General features: G+C 35.3%; 1 protein-coding gene across 1 annotated transcript in view; it reads right to left on the reverse strand.

The window, feature by feature from the left end:
- Window positions 1–11,676: 11,676 nt before the first annotated feature.
- LOC140144074 (glycine receptor subunit alpha-2-like) overlaps window positions 11,677–24,222 on the reverse strand; it is a 38,442-nt gene continuing 25,896 nt past the window's right edge. The window contains exons 6-9 of the mRNA XM_072165911.1: window positions 24,079–24,213; window positions 20,618–20,847; window positions 14,847–15,011; window positions 11,677–12,245 (exon numbers count right to left, since the gene is read on the reverse strand). Coding sequence (XP_072022012.1) covers window positions 11,826–12,245; window positions 14,847–15,011; window positions 20,618–20,847; window positions 24,079–24,213 — 950 coding nt within the window. The 3' untranslated portion in view covers window positions 11,677–11,825. The remainder of the gene's footprint in view (window positions 12,246–14,846; window positions 15,012–20,617; window positions 20,848–24,078; window positions 24,214–24,222) is intronic.

Consider the following 24,222-nt stretch of genomic DNA (forward strand, 5'->3'; position numbering starts at 1 on the left):
AAAATTGTTGTTGTTTCAGCCCTCTTTACAACTTAACTCAAGAACCACAGGACCTACAAAAGTATGTGATATTTGAATTCTTCTACACACTCGCTATGAAATGCATTTTTTGCCGAAGCTCACTACCATTGTCGCTTTAGTTGCTGGAGTACTTGACCTGCCCAGGAAATGTTGTTAAAAGCTTTTTTTTGATCGTCGGCTTTTCATCCCAGCAACATACACTTCAATATAGGCCCTACATATCATTCGATTTTATAAAGTTTACTTCGAGGACTGTTAAATATCAAAAATATCAATTTTCAATCATTTGCCATAAAATGTGTATTATATCGCGAATTTTAAAAAAAAATCAAAATTATTTGATATCAGAAGGACATTCTTCGTATTCAGAATGCAATTCGATATGTCTAATGTGCTCTCATGTCCCACAAAAATACTATAACGTTCATGCCACAGCCCTTAATTAAAGGCCCATTCAGCTCATCTGGACGATCGTACACTCTTGTTCCGGCAGTTAACAGTCGCCAAGTATAAGAAGAAAAGTTTAAGATTAATGTTCAAAGGCGTGATTTTGCGCTTAATCTGCAAAGTTTAACGTATGTTAAAAGACTGTTAAACTCGAGCGTATAAAGGTGGTTATTTTTGTTACGTTAAAAGGCGTTAAACTGTGTAATGTTTAGTGGGATTGTTCTTTACCTGTTTAACGATACATCTCGCGCCACGGAATTTTAACCAATTATTGTTTAAAATGACAAAAGCAAATGGCGGCCACGAGTGGATGCTGGTCGTGCTGCTTATGGTCTTCTGAAACTTCGTTCAAATAGGTAGGTTTGAGTCAATCAGGTTGCACCAAACTCGAGATTCGTTTGATAATTTATGCATAGACATCGTTGAGACATATAAAGGATGGATATTGATGCGTTCATTTGCTAGATTTAACAACGTCATTGGGATTGACATTCTAGCGATACTGTACTGTACTGTACTGTTCTACGTGCACGGTACATGTATATCACCAATGTGTGTACGGCGATGTTCAGTTTTGGGCATACGCACAATAGCTTACAATGTAGACGAGATGCATTGAAGTATCGGTATGCTGGATACCGTATCGAGTGTGTGAATTTATTAGCGTTGATGTATTGTATTTTAGCATTGTATCGTAATGCATGCGAGAGAGAAAGGCTTACTAGATTTTAATTTTTTACTCGGATACATTGCCCGGATACATAGCGGGTTGAACTGATAAAAAAAACAACTTTATGCATGAAATTGTATTTTTGAACGAATCTCACAGTTGACCAAGATCTGATGACTTCAAATCTATCATGAATTATGTTTCAGTATAAAATTTTAAAAAAAAGAAAGAAAGAAAGTCCCAATCATAATTAAATCCAATACAACCATTGATTAAGCAGTTGTATTTCTTAAACAATAAAATAGAACATATAAATCATTATCTGTTTAGAGTTATTAAGCAAATATTGATTAAAAGACCTTAAACAACCTAGTTGGTTAAGCACTTAAACTTGAAGCTGGTTAAAGTGCTATATGCATTTATTGGTTAAAAGTTTTAACCAACTATTGATTTGAGCCTTAAACAACAAGAAAATTAAGGGCCCTTAACCAATATTTCGACGAGAGGACCACGTAACTAACACGAGTTTAAGATTGATTAAGATTGTTTAAGACTTTTCTAATTGGCGAAATAAGAGTGTAAAAATCATCAAAATTCAGATTTTGGTACATTTGTCATTGTCATAATGTGCTAACATAACCTGCTAGTAGTACAAACGAAAGCTGTGTATTTAAGATAAAAAATAAGGCAATTTGTAGATGAATCTATAATTTATACTATGAATAGGACTTCAACTTCATCAAAACTGCTGTTTTCTTCGTTTTTTACCAAATGTTCCATTTCAGAAATACCAAATGACAATTTGAATGATTTATCCTTCATTTTAAAGCGTATAAACCATCTTAATTGTTTTACACTTGCGCTGGGATCACTGCATGGCCTTGAAGTCCCGAAGATTTTCGATGTTGCTGAAAATATTTATTGCTGTCCCCATTAGCGCCGTATGCAAGAATTAGAGTGTTGAGTGCTGTTTTTTCTGAACTCACAAAATATGTTTGAGAGAGATGCAGCTTGCAAAACGCAACCTAGCATTAATTTTGTTGTATAGGCCTACATATTGTATCGGCAATACGCTTAGTAAAGTAATGTTGATAAGTGTTTTCGTGACAATTTGTGTGTAACATTTGCCCCGGACATTTGCTTAAGTGTTTTTTTTTTTTCTATTTATTTTCTCAGACCTGATGTTTTTTGCCACGCCTGATTAATTCCATACCATTCACCGTCCCTGTGCATTTACATATCAAGTTTTTAAATTTGTTATTCACTGATAAATGTATATATATGCCGATCTTTTCCTGATACTTTAAAACAGTGTCAAGAAAAAATTACTTTCTAAATGATGGTTCATATTTTGTTCAGACAGTGATTCCAAAAATGTTGACCGTTATGAGAAATGTGCATTGTGTTTTAACTTGTATCATTTACATTACAGACCGCAAAATAATTTAGGCAGTTATCATGGAAAACAGTGGCATGATCGACCGGAATTAATTTAAAAAAAATAATTTTTCAACTGGTCCGACGTCGCAAATAATAAAGGAGACAAGCAGAAAAAGTGATCCCGCCTTGGAATCGAACCCAGGTTTACAAGACCTGTGCATTAAACTCGTGCGTCTTGAATTCGCCATCCCAAAAAGGTGGCGATGTTACGTTTTTCGACTGCAATTAAATGATGATATCTCTGGCAAGCCATAAGTTATTGTCATGCTTGTGGCCTCATTTTATTGCCAAATAAAATGCACTTTCAACCCTGTAAAAAGAAATTTTCAGCCTTTGTAATACTGACTCTGTGCTTCATAGAATTCAGAATGGGTAGGGTGGCGGAGGTAGGGGATGTGGAGGTGGCCGGTGGGGATGTGGTACACACAAACTCTATGGGATTGATATTTTTAGTGCATAATCTGCTTCTGTAAAGGCTGTAAATTGGATTTTGACTCTATTTAGCATCTAAAAGAATCATGACCTTACAGCTAAACAATTCTACTAATAGGTGTTTAATCTTTATGATTGGTTTAGTCTAGAAAATACAAACTTTTCCATACAAAACTACCCGTTTTCGTATTAAACACTGTAGTACGTAATGCGGATATCTTCAAAATCTAAAGGTTACTGTAAAATCTTAATTACTTATCGTATCAAAGTCGAAGAATAGATTTTCTGAAGGGAAATTTTTACTGTATGGGTTAGGGGCAAAATGTTTCAGTTCAAAATATGTTGAATTGTAAAAAATTCTAACATACTTTGGGACACCCTGTATTCCGAGATTACTAAACGGCTGTGATTTTGGTTTCTTCCAAAGTCAGTAGGTTCCCCTATCCTCTAACCAAATGAATGTTGTTTACTCCCAGTTTGGTACCTAAGTTGGTAATAAGCAATGCATTCAAAGTATCCCATTTTTTATCTGAATCTTTTTTATTCCACCCTGTATAACTTGAAGGTCACCCTGTATAATGAGTTGAAATATATATGTGAATTGCTTATGCCTTTAGCTTTCCACAAATCTATACTTTTGCTAGTTTATGGTTGATAATAATGTGGAGATAATCTAATTAGAAACTCGATTGGTATACAAATTCATAATATTTGTGATGTAACGCTAAGGGTGGCGAGTTCAGGACACACGGCCTTAATTAGTTCACCCCTGCAAAATGTTCATATCTGTAAACCCTCTCCACACAGGTGTTGAATGCAGACGACAAGTTCTAAATTTTCCGACTTTAAAAATTCAAAACTTTCAGAATTGTACATGTTGAAGCTTATCACGAAGTTGAGTGGTTTTTGGTTTTTGAGTTCTCATGAGTGAAATTTCCTTTGTGGGTCTATTAAGATATTACTTGACTTGACTCAACTCGACTCGACTCGAATTGACTTTACCAGAGCTAAAATTTCAACAACAAAAATGTGTCAAATTTTCTTGTGGGAAATTATAGTATCAACATGTGTATATAACTTCAGATTCTCAGAGACACATTCCTATCAACCAAACTTGAGTACATTAAATTATAGACCGATAGGTCTATGTATGTAATCGAGCAATTTTTGTTGGTTTTGACGTCGTTTTAATATTGATCTAAATAGATATGACTTCGTATTCACTGACAGTGACACGCAAGTATATTTTTACACTTTAAATTTACGCCATATGAAATTCTGAAGCATGATTTATACCTAAGTTCAGATTAATTAAAATTGTTCAGACATCAAAGTACATTGCTAATGTCATGGTTATCCCATTAGAAATCCATACACCCCTATGGAAGACGTGACCTTAATCGTCCATACACTACAGGGAGTGTGAATTCAAATGAGGTTCTGTTCCCTGAATGAATGACTCCATTTGAAATTCACACTCCCTATGTGGAAGATTAAGGTCATGTCTTCGGTTACGGTTCGCTATCTCTAAGGTTCGCTAATTCTAAGGTTCGCTATCTCTAAGGTTCGCTATCTCTAAGGTTCGTTATCACTAATTACGAAAAAGGTTCGCTATACCTAAGGTTCGATATCACTAATTTTGAAAAAGGTTCGGTATTTCTAAGGTTCGACATCACTAATTTTAAATAAGGTTCGCTATCACTAATTTAAAATAAGGTCCGCTATCACTAATTTTAACAATCCCGGTATCCCTAAGGTTCGCTATCTCTAATTTTAAATAAGGTCCGCTATCTATAAGGTTCGCTATCTCTAAGGTTCGCTATCACTAATTTCAAATAAGGTTCGCTATCTCTAATTTTAAATAAGGTTCGCTATCTCTAATTTTAAATAAGGTTCGCTATCTCTAATTTCAAATAAGGTTCGCTATAGCGGTCTTTATCTAAAATTAGAGATAGCGGACCTTATTTGAAATTAGAGATAGCGGACCTTATTTAAAATTAGATATAGTGGACCTTATTTAAGATTAGTGATAACAAACCTTAGGTATAGCGAACCTTAATCGAAATTAGTGATAACGAACCATAGAGATAGCGAACCTTAATTAATTAGGGATAGCGAACCTGAAACAAAATTAGTGATAGCGAACCTTAGGTATAGCGGACCTTTATTGGAATTAGTGATAACGAACCTTAGAGATAGCGAACCTTCAATAAATTAGTGATAGCGGACCTTATTCAAAATTAGTGATAGCGAACCTTATTTTAAATTAGTGATAGCGAACCTTATTTATAATTAGTGATATCGAACCTTAGAACTAGCGAACCTTATTCTAAATTAGTGATATCGAACCTTAGAAGTAGCGGACCCTTTTTTAGGTATAGCGAACCCTTTTCTCTATTAGAGATAGCGGGATTCTGATCTCCATAGACTTTACACGTTAGTGATAGCGAACCTTAGAGATAGCGAACCTTAGAGATAGCGGACCTTAGAGATAGCGGGATGTCACCATGTCTTCCATAGGGTATATAGATTTTAACTGGAATAGCCCTTTGTTAAGTATGTATTAAATGTGAAGTTTAAAAACGTTTATACCAATTCCCCCTTACGAGCCCCTATTTCATTAACTGTAATTGAGATTTCTATGGAATATAACAATTGACCATCGAGAATTACAAGGTTATATTGAAAGTGCCATACAAATTTATTAGTTTTATTTTCCTTCAAATCACAGTTACATATGGTTCCCTGCCTATATTGGGTTTTAAACATGACTAAATTAAGGACGCACGCAGCATTGTATTTGGTGGGGAAATTTTATTTTAAAGTAACAAAGACAATAATGAAAGTATAAATTTTGGTAAGGGATTGATGAATGGAATTCTTTTGTATCTTCGATATTTGGACAAAATTACCCATTTTTGAAAAAGGTCCAAAAACACGATTCACCACCAACATTTTAGGTCCACTGCGTTTACACTTCTAAATGATAAAAATTATCTTTAAAAGATACAGTAAAAAATAAAGTTTAGTTTTAAAAATTTCTCGCTAAACGCGATCCTGCATGCATTCTTATAAAGCTTGATGCTTCAAGGAATTCTGGTGACAACGAGACGAAATTGCAGTTGTGAATTATAAATCTAAATATTTATTTTAATATTATTCTCATGATCCACAATACAGAAGATCGATTGTGGGAAATCACGAAGGTATAATATAGGCCTATATATAGCAATTTTATTAAATCTTTTCACCATATTATCATGTATGATCAAATATGACCCTGATTTTATTACTTTTCATATAAGGGGTTTAAGGAAGGATAATAATGCAGTAAATTTCAATATATTTCACTTTCATCAAGTATAATGGGGTCGAAGCATAGTTCGAAGTCACATACTGAGATTTTATTAAATAAAAAATATCGTTACAATAAAGTATCATGAAATGCACAAAGCGTTTTATCAACAGTCGATTGAGGTTTACACGTTTCCGACTTAATGGTGATTTTGGAGTTTGGCGTTTTCGGATTCTCCCACTTGTAAGCTTTAAATGACATGCAACATGCTACTTACTTGTTTAGACATTTAAAAACTAATAATTCCTACAAAATTGTGTTTGTGTGTTATCTACTGAAGATGGCAATTACGACGGGTTTAGATAATACAAAAGATAATTCTTATACTTTTATCATTTTGATCAGCCAATTGCGTTCTGAATCATTATCTCTTTTTAATATTATCAGTAACGTTTTGCATTATTGTTTCTTTATTTCATTTCCATCACGTTCCTGATCTTCTCTGCTATATATAAGTCCCGGTTTAAATATTTAGATAGCACAGGGCCAACGAAGAAAATAATTAATACCTTCAGCAGAGGCGGTGAAGAAACTCTTTTGGTATATTTTTATGTTTGGTGATTTTTTTGCTATCTACTGAAGATAGCAATTATACGACGGGTTTAAATAATATATTACAAAAGATAATTACTACATTTAGCATTTTGATTATAGTCCCGGATTGCTTTCTGAATCATCATCTCTTTATCAGTCGCGTTTTGCATTTTGGTTTCGTTCCCATCATGTTCCTGATCTTCTCTGCTATATAATCCCCGCTTTGAATTGTTATCAGCTTCGTCATTTTAGCATTTTGTATAACTTTTCACTCGGCCTATTAGATATTTCTTTCTGAACGCTCGCCTAGCTAGAATTCGAGTGATGCAATGTTTTTTTTTGTTTTTGTTGTTGGAGGAGGGTGATATTTTTATTTTTCATGCTTTTTGCTTTGCTATCATCTGAAGATATCATTTAGGACCTATGAAGAAAATTATTAATACCTTCAGCAGAAGCTGTTAAGAAACACTTATGTATATTTTTATGTTTGGTGATTTGTTTTTTGCTATCTACTGAAGATAGCAACTACGGTGGGTTTAAATAATGCAAACAATAATTCAATCATTTAGCATTTTGATCAGCCAATTATTATAGCCTTGAATTGCGTTCTGAATCATTATGTATTTTTAATATATCAGTCGCGTTTTGCATTTTTGTTTCTTTTATTTCCATCATGTTCCTGATTTTCTCTGCTATACAGGGTGTCCCAGAAAAAAAATACCGGGCGAATGAATTTGGACGCAAGTCGAGAAATAGACATCAGAATCCAATTATCTAAAAATCAGCGAGTAGCCCATCTTATTCTGCATCTTATATGTCAATTTTACTGGAATCGGTTGACTGATTGTGAACAAATGAACGATTACATAACGCATGCGTCAATTTACTTCATTCCAAGTTTGAAAGAAAGATCATTCAACACAATGCGCACTAGTGGCTAACTGTCAATGGGCGGGCTTCATATTTTGTTCTGTGAAATCCTTTTCGTTCTTTTTAAACAATCTATTTCTTGCAAAACATTTAATTTAGGGTTCGCTCATATTTGAAATTCTGCACGATATTGAAAATGAAAGCTTGGATGTAAGATGATGCTCGGTACTTGTAAATATCTGAAGATGGCAATTACGATGGGTTTAAATAATACAAAAGATAATTCATTTATTTTGCATTTTGATTGGCCAATTATTATAGCCCAAAAGCGTACTGAATCATCATCTCTTTTTAATACGGTATATCAGTAGCGCTTTACATTTTTATTTCTTTATTTTATTTCCAATATGTTTCTGATCTCTGCTATATACGTAGGCCTATAGGTCCCGCTTTAAATTATTATCAGCTTCGTCATTTCTCTATAACTTTGCATTTCTTTATGCATTCGGCCTATTGGCTATTTGTTTCTGAACGCGCGCCCAGCTAGAACGCTTGTGATGTAAATTCCTCTTTTTTTTTGGGGGGGGGGTATTTTTTTATTGTTCATGTTTTTTGCTTTGCTATCTTCTGAAGATAGCATTTAGGGCATATGAAGAAAATATTAATACCTTTAGCAGAAGCTTTTAAGACACTCTTTCGGTATATTTGTATTTTGGGTGATTTTTTTTTCATTTTTTGCTATCTACTGAAGATAGCAATTACGATTGGTTTAAATAATACAAAAGATAATTCATTTATTTAACATTTTGATTGGCCAATTATTATAACCCAAACGCGTACTGAATCATCATCTCTTTTTAATACGGTATATCAGTAGCGTTTTGCATTTTTATTTCTTTATTTTATTTCCATCATGTTTCTGATCTTCTCTGCTAAAGCGGGAATTATTATCAGCTTCATCATTTTATCATTTCTTTATAACTTTGCATTCGGCCTATTGGCTATTTCTTTCTGAACACGCGCCCAGCTAGAACGCGTGTGATGTAATTAAGCAGTCAAGTTAGCTCAATCGATAAGGCGTTCGACTGTGCATGGTACGAGAGGTTGCGGGTTCGAACCCTGGCGGTGCCTAGTACGCTCACGTGAAAAAAAAAATCACTGCTAATTTGTCTCGTTGTAACTCCGTACGAAACTCGGAGAGCTGATCCTGGTTGCGATGGTTATTTGTGGAATGTCTATCGTGTGCGCTCTTGAAGCAGCAAAGCCCCTGATTTGTTGTTTAATGGTTTGTGGAATGATGTGGGGCCGTATTGGTCAGCGACAACCTGTAAAGTGTGCTGAGGCTTGTGGATCAACGTCTAGGCGTTGTGCCTGTGCGTAGCGCACTATAAATCACTGCGCTTTAAAAAAAATGGGGGGGGGGGGATTTTTTATTGTTCATGTTTTTTGTTTCTTTATTTTATTTCCATCGCGTTCCTGATCTTCTGTGCTCTATAAGTCAAGTTTTAAATTGTTATCAGCTTCGTCATTTTAGCATTACTCTATAGCTTTTTTTATCGGCCAATTATTACTGCCCCAATTGCGTTCTGAATCATTATCTCTTTTTAGTATTATCAGTAACGTTTTGCATTTTAAGTTTCTTTATTTTATTTCCATTACGTTCCTGACCTTCTCTGCTATATATGTCTCGTTTTAAATTTGTAGATATCATTTAGGGCCAACGAAGAAGAAAATAATTAATACCTTCAGCAGAAGCTGTTAAGAAACTCTTTCGGTATAGTTTTATGATTGGTGATTTTTTGTTGCTATCTACTGAAGATAGCAATTACGGCGGGTTTAAATGATACAAAAGATAATTCATACGTTTAGCATTTTGATCGGCCAATTATTATAGTCCCGGATTATGTTCTCAATCCTCATTCGGCCTATCGGCTATTTCTTTCTAAACGCGCGCCCAGCTAGAACGCGTGAGATGCAATGTTTGTTTGTGTGGTTTTTTGGAGATGGAGGTATTTGTATTTTTCATGTTTTTTTGCTTTGCTATCTTCTGAAGACAGCATTTAGGGCTTACGAAGAAAATAATTAATACCTTATACAAAAGCTGTTAAACTCTTTTGGTATATTTGTATGTTTGGGATATTTTTTTTGCTATCTACTGAAGATAGCAATTACGGCGTATTTTAATCGGCCAGTTATTATAGCCCTGAGTTGCGTTCTGAATCATCATCTCTTTTTAATATACCGTATCAGTCACATTTTGCATTTTTGTTTCTTTATTTTATTTCAATCACGTTCCTAATCTTCTGTGCTCCAGTGTTAAATTCGTTTCGTTATGTTATTTTTTCTTTGTAGCTTTGCATTCGGTCTATTGTGTATTTTTCTTCTGAACGAGTGCCCAGCTAGAACGTATGTTATACTATGTTGTTTGTTTTGTTTTGTTTTTTATTTGAATATTTTTTATCGTTCATATTTTTTGCTTTGCTATCTTCGGAAGATAGCATTTAGGGCATACGAAGAAAATAAGTAACAATACCTTAAGCAGAAGAAACTCTTTTGGTATATTTTTATGTTTGGGGATTTTTTTTGCTATCTACTGGAGATAGCAATTATGGCAAACACCAAATTACACACCATAACAATCTTCTGATGCAAGATAAAATAACAACATAAATTAAACAGTTAGAATCCCCAAAAACGTATAATTGTGATCTGAGCATGCAGGGTATCAATGACATGATCCATGTAACATCTCAAAATAATAAATGATTTCCTGTCCTCTAATCGTTTAAAATATATGTATGTAGAGCACACGGACCGTGTGGCATTTGATAGACAGGATCGTCAGACATTAAACTAGTTTTTCAAGTTGTGTTATAATTCGGACTTATAATTAAAAGTCATGGTCTCAAATCAAAATATTTGGATAGTAATTCATACAATGCACCACATCCAGGAGCCCATTTCAATAACAAAACATGCATGGTAGGAAGCTCGTATTTGCAGGATATATATTCTCCAAATCACTGCAAAACGCGTAACAGGCGGCCCTCTTTCGCAATTTGCGCCTGTTTTTAAATGAATTATCGAAATTTCAATTTCCAATTATTTTCCCCAAAAATATGCCAAATTGTGATTTATTGCAAAAACAACCCATATTTGGATCTACACATTTTCACATACCACATTTATAAAACTTCATTGTGGTGCACAGGAATTTTCGTATAAATGATCGCTTGCAAGCACAAAATAAAGTTTCCAATATGTTTTTATTTTGTTTGTCTGCTGTTAACCATTCACTTACATGTTCACCATATTAAATGGCGCAGAGCTTTACATTTTCCAAACTAATTTTAATAGCATATTAGAGACAACTTTACACATGGCTTTTTCTTTAATAAACTTTATTGATGTACACCAGGGAGGGGGACATTTAAAAATACCCCGGTGATCATAATTTTGACCCTCGTTATAAATTCGGCATTTTAGTAAATTGTGTTAATCCATGCTTTTGATTATGTTTTAAGTGATTTTTTTATACCTGCACCAACAATCATGTGTAAACTATATCACTCATCATTGATTTTATTTTTTTTGTTTAAAATTTGCTGATTTTCATCCGGATATGGTCTGTAAACTCGGCAAATAGGTTTTTAATAGGTTTTTCTGTCATATTTAGGAAACAAACCCGGTGGATATGTTCAAAATTCTCTATTCGTCATTCTGCCGAATTCATAACGATGTATGAGCTTCTATTTATGAAAATGAGCATATTTCTACAACCAAACATTGTATTCTTTTGATTGATATTATATCTCATGGATCCCATGTTAATAAGAACCTATTTTTAATCACATCATCATCATCATCATCATCATCATCATCATCATCATCATCATCATCATCATCATCATCATTATCATTATCATTATCATCATCATCATCATCATCATCATCATCATCATCATCATCATCATCATCATCATCAAAATCGTCATCGTTGTCGTCGATTGGCCATCCATACTCCTCCGCCTCAGCTCCTCCAATCCTCCTCCACATTTAATCCTCAAATGAATGTGTAGGAGATTCATTTTGTTGAACATAATACGACCAGTACCCTAAATTAAAGATGACGAAACATAACGGAAACATTATTCGACTAATTCTGTCTATCCTTTTCCCATCGTCATAAATAGGAGCACCTCCTTTAGTTTTAGATCTACACTGTCCCTTGATACACAGTTTCTTATTGTTGTTATTGCTTTTAGCCGCTGCTCGTTTCGATATCGTGGGCAATTCCGATGCTTTCGCGGCGTAATTGGTGTAAGTCCGCGCCTCCTGGTCAGCCTCGGGGGTTCGTCTTTCATTGCTACTTGAGTAAGCTTCGTCGTACATCTCACCAGCTATCTGCCCGTCTTCTGGAGTATCTTCAATTGTTAAGATCATACAGGTTTTGTTGTCCGTTTTAATCCCATTTGTCTATAACGAAATATAAAGTGACGAGAAAATTAGTTCAAATTCTCGAAAGTTTTATTTTATATACGAGTACAACCAAAAATGGTATCGAGCACGCACTTTCTCATATTAGCCTTTTTTTTATCTAGAAGAATATAAGGTTACTAATACTATTATTATTATTTAAAGCACATTTGAAAACATGTAACCATTTACAATATATACATAAAGAACCTGTAACAATTTATATCAAGTCACTTCATTTGCAAAACATCAATTTATCCGAAACGATAATAACACTGGTGTACCTTTAAGTGATTAAGTCATTGAAAATGCCTCAATCGGTAAAATACAAGATTTTTTAATATAGGCCTACCTACAGGGTGTCCCAGAAAAAATTACCGGGTAAATGAATTTGGACGTTAGTAGAGAAATAGACATCAGATTCCAAAATCTAAATATCAGCGTGTAGCCCATCTTACTCTGCATCTTATACGCCAAATTTACAGGAATCGGTTGACTGATTGCGAAGAAATGAGCGATTACATAACGCATGCATCAATTCACTTCATTCCAAGTTTGAAAGAAAGATCATTCAACACAACTAGTGGTTAACTGTCAATGGGGTTCATATTTTGTTCTGTGAAATCCTTTTCGTTCTTTTTAAACAATCTGTTTCTTGCAAAACATTTAATTAGGTTTTATTCAAATTTGAAAACTTGCATGATATTGAAAATGAAAGCTCGCATGTATAAAATGGTGCTCGGTACTTGTATATTCTTTTTTCATTAATGTTCATGTAAATGTTGCATAAAGAATTATTGCATAAAGAATTTCACCTGACTTAGAAAAATTCTCACACACATAAATGTTTTTGGAATATTTCCAGGAAATTGTAATGCAAAGTTTAAATCTCTTAAAAACTTCAACATTAATGTTGCATGGTATCAAAAATCACACGTAAAGTACTTGATCATTGTCATTCTTTGCTCAATTGTTCTTATATTAACATATTTTCACGACCTAAAGAATTGAAGTTGGAAAGCTTCCAATTTCAGAAATCAAAGTTTTCTCGGACAAACTGTTATTCATCTTCAGTGAAAGCATGAATGACATAACAACACCGTCGGATTATAAAATAGATAATGTGAACTAAACTTAATAAGATACACAAACTTTAGGAAGCGGTGAGCGAGTATGGAAAAAAGCGCCTGTTGATCAAACTTGGAATGAACTGCATTGATGCGCACATTATGTAATCGTTCATTTCTTCGCAACCAGACAACCGAATCCAATAAAATTTTCGTATGTGATTCACAATAAAATAGGCTATACGCTAAATTTTAAATTATTTGATTCTGATGTCTATTTCGCGACTTACGTTCAATTTTATTCTCTCGGTAATTTTTTCTGGGACACCCTGTATAGGTCCGTTATACGCGTTGTAAACAAGCCTTCGAGTAAAATCCGAAATAATTAAATTCCTTCTTTCAATTTTCACTCTCAAGGTCATTGTTGGGAAAATTGTGATACAAATTTGTTCAATAAAATGGTAATGTGGAATCAGGTCTAGGCAATTACAAAACAGAGGTTTCATTCATCGGGTTGTATCACAAAACTTTAACCTTGACCGTATACCTTTTTCATCTTTTAATGACACCTAGATCTTGGTCTTTAAGAAAATGTACAATTGAATCAACGCTTTATAATATATCTTAGAAAATTGTATTTGAATGGTCGGGTTATATAAATAAGGGTGTCGCTTTCAAAACATTCGAAAATGTTTTATTGAAAACTTATATTCTAACATAATGTTATTTCAGTGTTAAAGAAAGATTTGGTCAAATAATATTTGGAACAAAAAAATTTTTCAATAACATTTTGCCATTTTGACATTATTTAAAAAATGTTGTTATGGTGTGTTTTCGTACAAAACGTTTTCATGATCTTTATAAATCCCGATATTAAATGTTATTAAAATGTTTTTACCAAAACCAAAACCCAAAAATATAACCAGTTTAAAACGTTTTGTGTTTGCTGGGAAATGGGATCTGTTTTGCCATTTTGCGTACAGTGGCCAAGGGGCAAGGGGGGGCAGCTGCTCCTGTGAAAAGTCTTGCCCCCTCTTGTCCCCCCACCCCCGTGGGAAGGTGGCCGCCCCGAAATTTAAGATTTTTGTGTTTCTGACCAAATTAACATCATATTTTGCCATTTTAACCTATAAAGGGCCAATTTTTGCGCGCTTCGCGCGAATTTATTCTATTTTTATACCACATTTAACCAGTTTAGCTTCAATATGGCAAAATTTTTCGCGTGCTTCGCGCGCATTTGTACCATAAACTGATTTTGTTGCCAAAAGGTGCCCCCTTAAAATTTGTCTTGGCCCCCCCCTCTGAAAAAGTGCTGGCTACGCCACTGTTTGCGTACCAGTGCGCGCGCAATGGTTTGCAATCCTACTCTATTTGGGTCCAAAACACGGTGTTTTTCGTACTAAAAAAGGCAAATATACGGGCAAAATATTGCTTTATTTTTAGAGGGGGACGACTCCCTTGCAAAAATTTAGGGGGACGTGTCCCCCGCCTATGTTAAAAAGCAATCACTAGGTGAAAAAACACACCAACTTACAGAGTTTGATATTTTCTTCTTCTTCTTCTTCTCGTCTTCGGTTCTTCCACATAGACATAGCGCGCTCAAATTAGGACTATTATATGACAGATAGTGCGCTAAGGCGTATTCTACAAGAGCTCCAATGACGAAAATAAAACAAGCGGCGAACCAAATGTCAATGGCCTGTGAAAAGACAATACGATTTTAATTAAAATTAAAATAAGGCGTTAAATATTGTGGATGCATATAAAAGATAACCGCTTTTTCTCCTTGGAGAAAAAAAACCGCTTTTTCTCCTTGGAGAAATTCTGGTAGTTATGACTCGTATGGCCAATGATACTTATCAAGGTAGGGGAAGGGGTCTGGGCGCGAAAAATGCTGAACTTGAAATGTATACCAATTTCACTGAAGGGCCTGCAACGCGTTTCGTGTCTGTATGACCAAGAAGGATACACTTTGATCAGCTCGTAATCTATTTGAGAATTGTCTTGTGACATCTTACCAGAAGCATCTCAAATTATTCACTCAAGTCCGATACGTTGTCTATTTTCTTTAACAAGCACAATAAAGACCAGACGGGTCAACTATGACACTTTTAACGTGGATCTACTTTTCTTTTTACCTAACAATTCCCGCCGATTACGAGCTGATCAACTGTAGGCCTATATTCAGATGCTTTGAATTGTTGTTCATGTCAATTATATAGTATATTGTTTTAGCTGTTTAAATGGGGTGAGTATCACCAACATAACAACCGTTATTATCGGCAGAGTGCCGAACACATAAAATCAATGTTCTGAGTAAACGGTGTTTGAAAATTTTGGCACCATTCAATTCTCGCGATTCCAAATACAGCGCGCCACCAACGACGGCAGTGAAAATTGTCATTTCCCGTGTCTGGGGTCGACATCCTTTTTCATCAACCATAATTATAGCTGACCATGTTTGTGATTATTACTCTAAAAACACAATGTTTTGTAGTACTTTTTGAAATTTTTTGAGATTTTCTGTGTTGAAGTGAAATATTGCACTTTGATATTCACATATGTCTTTTTCTAAAACCCGCAAACTTGATGTTGATACTAGGTGTTAACTTTTTGTTATCCTATTTTCTAAAACCGCCCTTTTTTGTTTTTAAACTTTACGATGCTTTTCAGCCCGATACGCGCGAGCCTAGTCAATGCGAAGTATAGGCCTAGGCCTGTCCTTTTTAATGGAAAACGCATAGGTTTTATTTTGGTTATTAGAATAAATTGTTTTAATTCTTTCTGAATTTATTGTTTGTTCAATACGATAATAATATAACACCAGCATACTTAAGAACATCCATACTATATAGGTGTTGCGTTTTTGATCGGCCTACATTTTCTAAAAATGATGGTTTTTTTGCACGAAGGCGCTTAGCGGCCCGCCGCGCGGGATAGGCCTACAGCAAAGAAATTCAAGTAAATTTTAAAAAGATTCTTAATACTCATTACTTATAAACATGCATCACATTGGTTTGCCGTTTTTGTTATTTGTAATTGGTTGATTTGTCCTTATTTTATTTTTAGCCTAAATTTGTATTTTTAATTATATTACTATCAAACATTTAAAAAATTACGATCGCAATAAAAACACTTTGTAGGCATAGCCTACCGCATACAAATAACATTTATTTTTTATTAATATTTCAATTTGAGACTTTAATGCATAAGTTCAACAATACCTCATAGAGTTCTAGCATAATAATAAAGGTGAAGAAAGTTTCAAACTGCAAAAGAGTAGGCCTACATGAATTTTAAAAGATCATTATTTTAAGGCATATCAAGAAAATATGCATGAAAAACTCATAACTTTAGAACCAAGTATTCTAGACCTTTGGTGTTTTCAGTTTAAAATGATAGCCTATTGTACGTGTAATGGTTACACAATTTTCAAAAATGCCTCCTTTGGCCCCCATGAACCAGATCGTGTCACAATTAAGGTTTAAATTTGACAATTGTCATGTCCGATTTTAATATTAATTCATGTTTCTTTTAATTTTTCATATTTTATTTTTACTTCCGCTTTCTTGCATGTCATACCATCTTTATTTCATCTTTCCCCTTTAATAATTCATAACCCAAGGAAATTTACTCTTAATGTAGGCCTAGGCCTACTCCCAAATAGCACACGTTGGTTGGAATGAGTTTTATCGGTAATAGTCATATTATCGGTCGGCACAACATTGAAAAATCAAAACCTTTTCGACTAATTCAATTGGACAATTTTAAACACCTAGGCCTAGGCCTATACATGTTTTAAAAGAAAAGAAAATGGAAAAGATTAAAATCTTTCCCATTTTCCTTTTCTTTCTCATGAAATTATAAGTCAACACTGTGAAAAGAACTGAACTGTAGTGTAGCCCAACCTTTACGGCATTGTGGACTTTGGCCAAATTGGAAAGGTTTAAATTCGGAGGGTCGACATTTCTTGCATATTAAATAATGGATCAGGCCCATGGATCAAGGACTCAACCTACAAGGTAAAGAGGTCAAATCTGGGGATGGACTTTATTGGAGGGGTGAACGCATTGTTTAGGGACCCCCCCCCCCCCCACACACACACCGATTTACGGTGAAGGATATATTTGCAGTTGATGTTTTTGACAAAAACAAGATAACTTAACATGCTTAACAATGTAGTTTGGAGGCCATTATAGGCCTAAATGAAAATGAAAACGTGCCTATTCATACAGAAAGGTAGTCCTATTCGAGCCCCCGCACCAAATTTATTGAGGGTCTGACGGGGTCTGAGCACCCAGCCCCAGGTCATAAGCCTATGTAATTTGGTTGACAGAATTGCACCACGAGAGTTTATTTTAAAAATTAACAGGTTTATTTGTTTAGTGCAAGTATATATTTTCTCCCGACATTATACATTGGGGCCAAAGTGTTTTGTTTATAGGGCTATATATCGAAGGAAATGGCTTCTAAATCTATACGACCTTTCGTGGTCATACAGTAGGCCTACATCATGTACAAAGAGTGTTTCAAACGTCACTCGAAAAATGCTTTAAAACAATTAATTCATATCTATTCAAGTTTGTAAAAAGGTTATAAATGTAAAACATCTATAGGCCTAGGTTAGGAAAAAAAATAATAAAAATAAAAATAAGACAAGCGTTCAAAACATTTTTGATGGGAAAAGTTATCCAAACAAGAAATAAAAAAGGCACGAATTTGCGTTTTAGATTAAATTTTCTGTTTGAAATTGTCTTGCATCAAAAGCATTTGCTATTATAGGCCTACAATGTACCCAAACTCGAAAATTGACATTTTGACATCGGGTTTATAGGCCTAGATGGTCGATCAGCATCAGAGACATAAACATTTTTGACACCGAGTTTTAACCGTAGATGGTTGAATAGGAATAGAGTACATTTGAAATTCGAAAACGTTTTAATCGTATTAAAAAAATAAATGCTTTACGCTGTCCATGCTGTTAAAATATGTATTGAATATTTCGTTATTCTAAATATTGAGAATTAAGCCTACTTTACTTAAAACAAACAAGGTTTAAAAATTGTGGGTATATTTTAAGGATATATTCATGAGGGTCTAAGTAGGCCTATCCCCAATCATATTTTTCAGTGTTTTCTTTTCTTGTAAACGAGAGCCTAAAGTATTTTCTCAAGAGCCTCGGATCGGGTTCGGAAAAGTTTGAGAATAAGGGTTTAATTGATGCCCATTATTTTGTGTGGGAATAGGCCTAACACTCTGAACATTCACAGAGGTAGGCCTAAGCCTAAACCATGACTGTCGAAATAAACTTTATAAAGGAGGCAGAAAAAAACCATATCAAAAAAAATAAATGCTTTACGCTGTTCATGCTGTTAAAATATGTATTGAATATTTCGTTATTCTAAATATTGAGAATTAGGCCTACTTTACTTAAAACAAACAAGGTTTAAATTTTTTTTAAAGGATAGGCCTATATGCATGAAGTAGGCCTATCCCCTATCATATTTTTTAATCAAGTCTATTATAGGCCTACTTACAAAAAAGCTTAAAGACCTGAAAGTGTTTTCTTTTCTTGTAAACGAGAGCCTAAAGTATTTTCCCAAGCGCCTCGGAAAGTTCGGAAAAGTTTGAAAATAAGGTTGTGTGGGAATAGGCATAACACTCTGAACAGAGGTAGGCCTAAACCATGACTGTCGAAATTAACTTTAAAAAGGAGACAGGAATGAAAAAAAAAACCGTCGGAGGGTTGAATCAACAGCTGATCATCATCAACGTAAATAAGCCAATTTGAGTAATCGATAGCAACACTCGTTTCTGTTTCCAGGGTCGATGGTTCATCGTCGACGCGACGACTCATGGATGTCGACTTTTACCCATGATGCTCTGCGCGAAGTAGATCAGCCAGGCGTGATCGTAGGTGGCGCGCTGTATTTGGAATCGCGTCAATTGGTCCTTCTAAAATTGAGAACATTTATAATCAATCATTTGAAATGTAGTTCAAGTGAATGTGCAGTATTTGGTTTACAATACTTTTATACTCTAAGAAAATTGATATGGCCATGAAAACGGGTAATTTTCGGCTTTATGACAAAAAGTCTCAACCGCTGCGTAGAGTCCGATTTTGGACCACTGCCCGGGACCACTGACTTTTCGTTATCTTTTCCGGTTTATATGATAGTGCTCATGCCATGATGCGAGATTTGAAAAATGTCTTCCAAGCATTTTCAATCTAAATCATGTAAATGGAGTACTGCAAACAACACTTTTACCATGGCCTTGGTCATGCTGATGAAGCACCAAGTCTACGATTGACTTTTAATCATTAGACTATGCCAAGGCTTATAAACACTTTTGACATGTTCAATGAAATTAAATTGATTATCTTCCTTGGGCTTGCAGCTACAATAAGAAGAATGACACTTTATGTTCAATTGTGTATTGACATCTCTCTATTCTTGTTCTCTACGAATTGTGATATGTGTCCAGTCGTGAGAAATCTTTTGACAAGGCAGAGAATTGATGAGAATTGCCTACATGTCGATAGTCTGAAGGCTCATTAGTTTGTGTTGTTTTAATACTATATCTACACATTTAAATCAACACAAAACAAGTAAACATTCATTAAAAAAAGCAATCGTCATATGTCTGCCTTTAAATCTGAACAAATTTGAAGGGTAGGTCAGTCCGAACCACCGCTAGTCCGAATTTTAAGCTTAACGCTAACGCTAACCCTAAACCCAACCCTAACCATAACCCTATCCATAACCCTAACAATGGTAACTGGCGGTGGTTCGGACTGACGGTGTTTCGGACTGACGGGGAGACCCCAATTTGAACACCTCCGGAATGCGTCCGATGTGTTAAATAATCTGTATAAATTTCATTTGAACACATCGGATGTGTTCTGATTTTTATTCAACATTTATTCAGACATCTGTTGTATTTGCTTGTACAAACAGACTCCCCAGTCCCCACCCACAAAGTTTTGAACAAAGTCAAATAATTTTACATGATTCTTGCACTTAATCACCATCCCAAGATTTTCCTGTTGAACACTTCAGGCGAATCCAGAACGCGTCCGAAGTGTTCCGAGAAATTTGCAGTGGAACAGGGACACCTCAGTAAATGCTGACATTGAATTCCTTTTTAATAATGAAAGACAGATATAAAAAGGACTAGTTCGCGCCTGACGCCAGGGCAACCCGTGATTGGTTACGGACCTGCGTAGTACGGCATTTTCTGTCTAGTTGTCAGAATTTCAGAGGCGAACTAGTCTTTTTTATCGCTGTCTTTCATTTTAGTTACCTTTATATACGATACTTTAGGCAGATCAGCACGGACACCATTATTGGTAGTTATCATCGTGAGAATAGTAGTGACACCCAGGGCAACACGGGCCGGTGATCCTTTGATTTGGATCCAAAATGACACCCAGGAGGTCACCACTAATAAAGTACTGGGTATGTAGGTCTGAAGAAGGTAGTAGCCTAGTGTCCGACGAAATAGAAAATCAGCCCCGATGCAGGAGTAAACCCCTTTATAAAAAGTGGAAGATAGTGAATAAACATAATAATATATCACACATTAATAACATATCAATGTAATTGTGCTTTTACAGTATATGAACAAGGAAAGAGGCTTGTATAGAGGGGTGTGTGTAGGGGTGCGTGTGTGGAGGGCTTGTGTGTAGGTGATATGTCTGTGTTTTGTTCCATCATTATCAACGACATCTATAAATCTTTTGAAAGAAGACGCTGGGCTTGGAAAATGCACACTAGCATCGAAGTTGTCTAATCACGAACAAACGAAATATTTTTGAGAGGAGACGCATGACCTGGAAAGTGCACATTACTGGCATATTTGTTGTTTAAAGGAGTATTTCGTGATCCTAGCATCCTCTTTTTATGACATTTTTCAGTAGATATCCACGAAAAAAAGCTTATTACCAAAATTTCTGTTGATTCCGCTTTTGCGTTTGCGAGTTATGCATGATTATGTGTATTACATTGCTATAGACAATGTGTTGTAATGTCGTTCTGATATACCAGAACGTAATTCAAATTTCACGATAATTTTATTAAAAGAGTTAATCTGCAAGAATTTTTTGTAAATAACCATTATGTAGCCAGAGGTTTCCAGTGGTATAAATAAATCTCAACTTTTTTGAGAAAAGTGGGGGATTATGATGTGGATCACAAAATGCCCTTTTAATTATCACCGAACTCTTTTTCGAAGACGTTGGACTTTGAAAAAAAAAATGCGCATTAGTTTCGTGTTTGTATACCATCGACATCAGACAAAATATTTTGGAGAGGAGATGCATGTCTTGGAAAATGACACACTAGTATCATGTTTGTTGCACTAGTTACCAGCAAACAAAATATTTTTGAGAGAAGACGCTGGACTTGAAATGGGTGCCCTAATATGGTAAAAGGGTGCCCTAATATGGTTAAAAGGCTGTCCTGGTATGGTAAATGGGTGCCCTGATATGGTTAAAGGTGTCCCGATATGGTAAATGGTGTCCCGATATATGGTAAAAGGGTGAAAGGTCATAAGCTCATGTCTTCCATAAATTATGGAGTGTATGGTTTTCAACTGGAATAGCCCATTTAAAGGCCACATCTTACACAGGCGGTGTATGGATTTCAACTGGAATAGCCCATTAGTCATTTAGTTGTGTCATTTTATCAACAGAATCATTTTGAGAGACAACACCGAGCTTGGAAAGTACACATTGGTACCATGTTTGCCGCAACATCGTGGCAATAATTATAGCAATTACATTAACAGCCGCTAATGTTATGTCCATTTGAACTTCACATAAGTGGACCTACTTTTGGTTATAATAAGCTGAATTTATACTCCATCGCTGAGCGACGAGATATTAGTATTTGACCAATGAGGTAGCGCGCTTTACCAAATGCAACAAAAAACAAAATATCTCATTGGCTAGAAACCAGTCGCTATCGCTCAGCGATGTATAGTATAAATTCAGCTTAACTCCATCACTGCACATAATAACGGGGATATTAACATTACGTGTCTGTCATCGAATTAAAGTGTGTCCCAAAATTAATAGGCCCATACTTTTGATCATAGCTCTAAAATATTTTGAATCACAGCAACGGATCTGTTTTTGTGGTATACTCTATGTCTCAAAAGTAAGTGGTCACCCCAGCAAACACAAAACGTTTTTAAAACGTTTTTAACTGGTTATATTTTGGATTTTTGGTTTTGGTACAAATGTGTTAACAACGTTAAAAGTCGGGTTATATAAAGGTCAAGAAAACGTTTTAAAACGTTTTGTATGAAAACACACTACAAAACTATTTTTAAATGTTTTCAAAATGTTACTGTAAAATATTTTTTGCAAATATTTTTGCCAAATATTTTGTCAACACTATTACGTTAAAATAGTTGCAGTAAGTTATCAAAAACGTTTTTAAATGTTATGAAAACGTTTTATACCCTTAATATACCTTTACATAATCCGACATTTAAAAGTTTTATGGCTTCCCTTTCTAACCTTTTGCGAATGATGTCGAAAATGTTTTGTGTTTGCTGGGACATGATTTTTTGATTCCAATAAATAATTAAGAATTTCACCAACCCTACGTCTTTAAGTATCCTTCACCTAACCTATCCACTTTCTTGCAGCCATACTTGTTATCTGCACGTGTATCTTAATACTAATAACGGCGTGTCCGTCCGTCCGTCCTCTGTCCGCGCGCTATCGCGTGCGCGCGGATCGCTTTCGCTGAGTACCAACGGGCGCAGTGTGTGCAACTGAAAGCATTAGGCCTAACAGTGTGACTAGACTACCAGGTGTATCTCATCGGACCAATAGGCCTATTTTAAACACATATTTCAATAAGGAACGCGTGCATAGGCCTATTTCAGTAGAACATGACTATTTCCGGGGTCATCCAGAATGGTTAACATTAAAATAATCAGTTATGGTAAGGCATTATAACCCGTTATATAGGCGTTATTGCGTTTACTAATTTCGGGGTATTTTCGGGATCCTCCTTGGAAGACGTATGCCTAGGCGCTAGGCCTATATCATAGTAGTCATGGTAGTTAAAAGGTCAGGGCAGGTATATTGGTAACGGGTGTTGGGCAATTAGAGATAGGCCTATTACAAGAACTGCCCGACCCGAGAACCGCGAAATCTAGTCTTGTATAGTTTTGGATCAGCAGTCTTTGTCTGCACTTACTTGAATGCACCACAACTAGTGTACGAGTCTATACTCCAGTGGAGGTCTTCTACACAGTATTGGAAGATGATGATGGTGTGTCTGCATGTTTGTATCTTACTTTATTTGTTTTATAATCAACTTTATTTACCTGGTTGAAAAAATTATTCATCAGGATCGGTAGAGTAACAACAGTAAACAAGGTTCTTTATATCTGATGCACTTACTTGTGTACGTTTCAGCAAATACTGTTGTCTTTGTCAACACTTGATGATGAGTGACTGCTACTGACAACCGACGCTAGATTTATCTCCAGCGTAGACCTTAGAGTTGCCAGTTGATGTTCCATCTGGAGACGAAGGACAGTACTATCTCACATGTTCAATGAGCTTCTACAACAGGAACCTAGGAAATCATCAGATGGAAAATCAACTGGCAACTCTTTTAAGAGTTAAAAAGATCTGCGCTGGAGATGCATCTAACGTCGGTTGCCAATAGCAGTCACTCATCGAGTGTTGACAAAGGCAGCGGTGTTTACTGAAACGTACACAAATAAGTGCATTTATTTACCTGTTTTCAATATCTTTGTGCAGTTGTGTGTATGAACACCATCCACTTCATATTGGGGTAGTTTCAAAAGGTCCAGATGGAATTCTACTGGATCTTCGTGCCAATAATAGTGAACATTTTCTATGGTATTTTCAACTACGACAG

Source organism: Amphiura filiformis, unplaced genomic scaffold, assembly GCF_039555335.1.
Source record: "Amphiura filiformis unplaced genomic scaffold, Afil_fr2py scaffold_38, whole genome shotgun sequence".
Taxonomy (NCBI): domain Eukaryota; kingdom Metazoa; phylum Echinodermata; class Ophiuroidea; order Amphilepidida; family Amphiuridae; genus Amphiura; species Amphiura filiformis.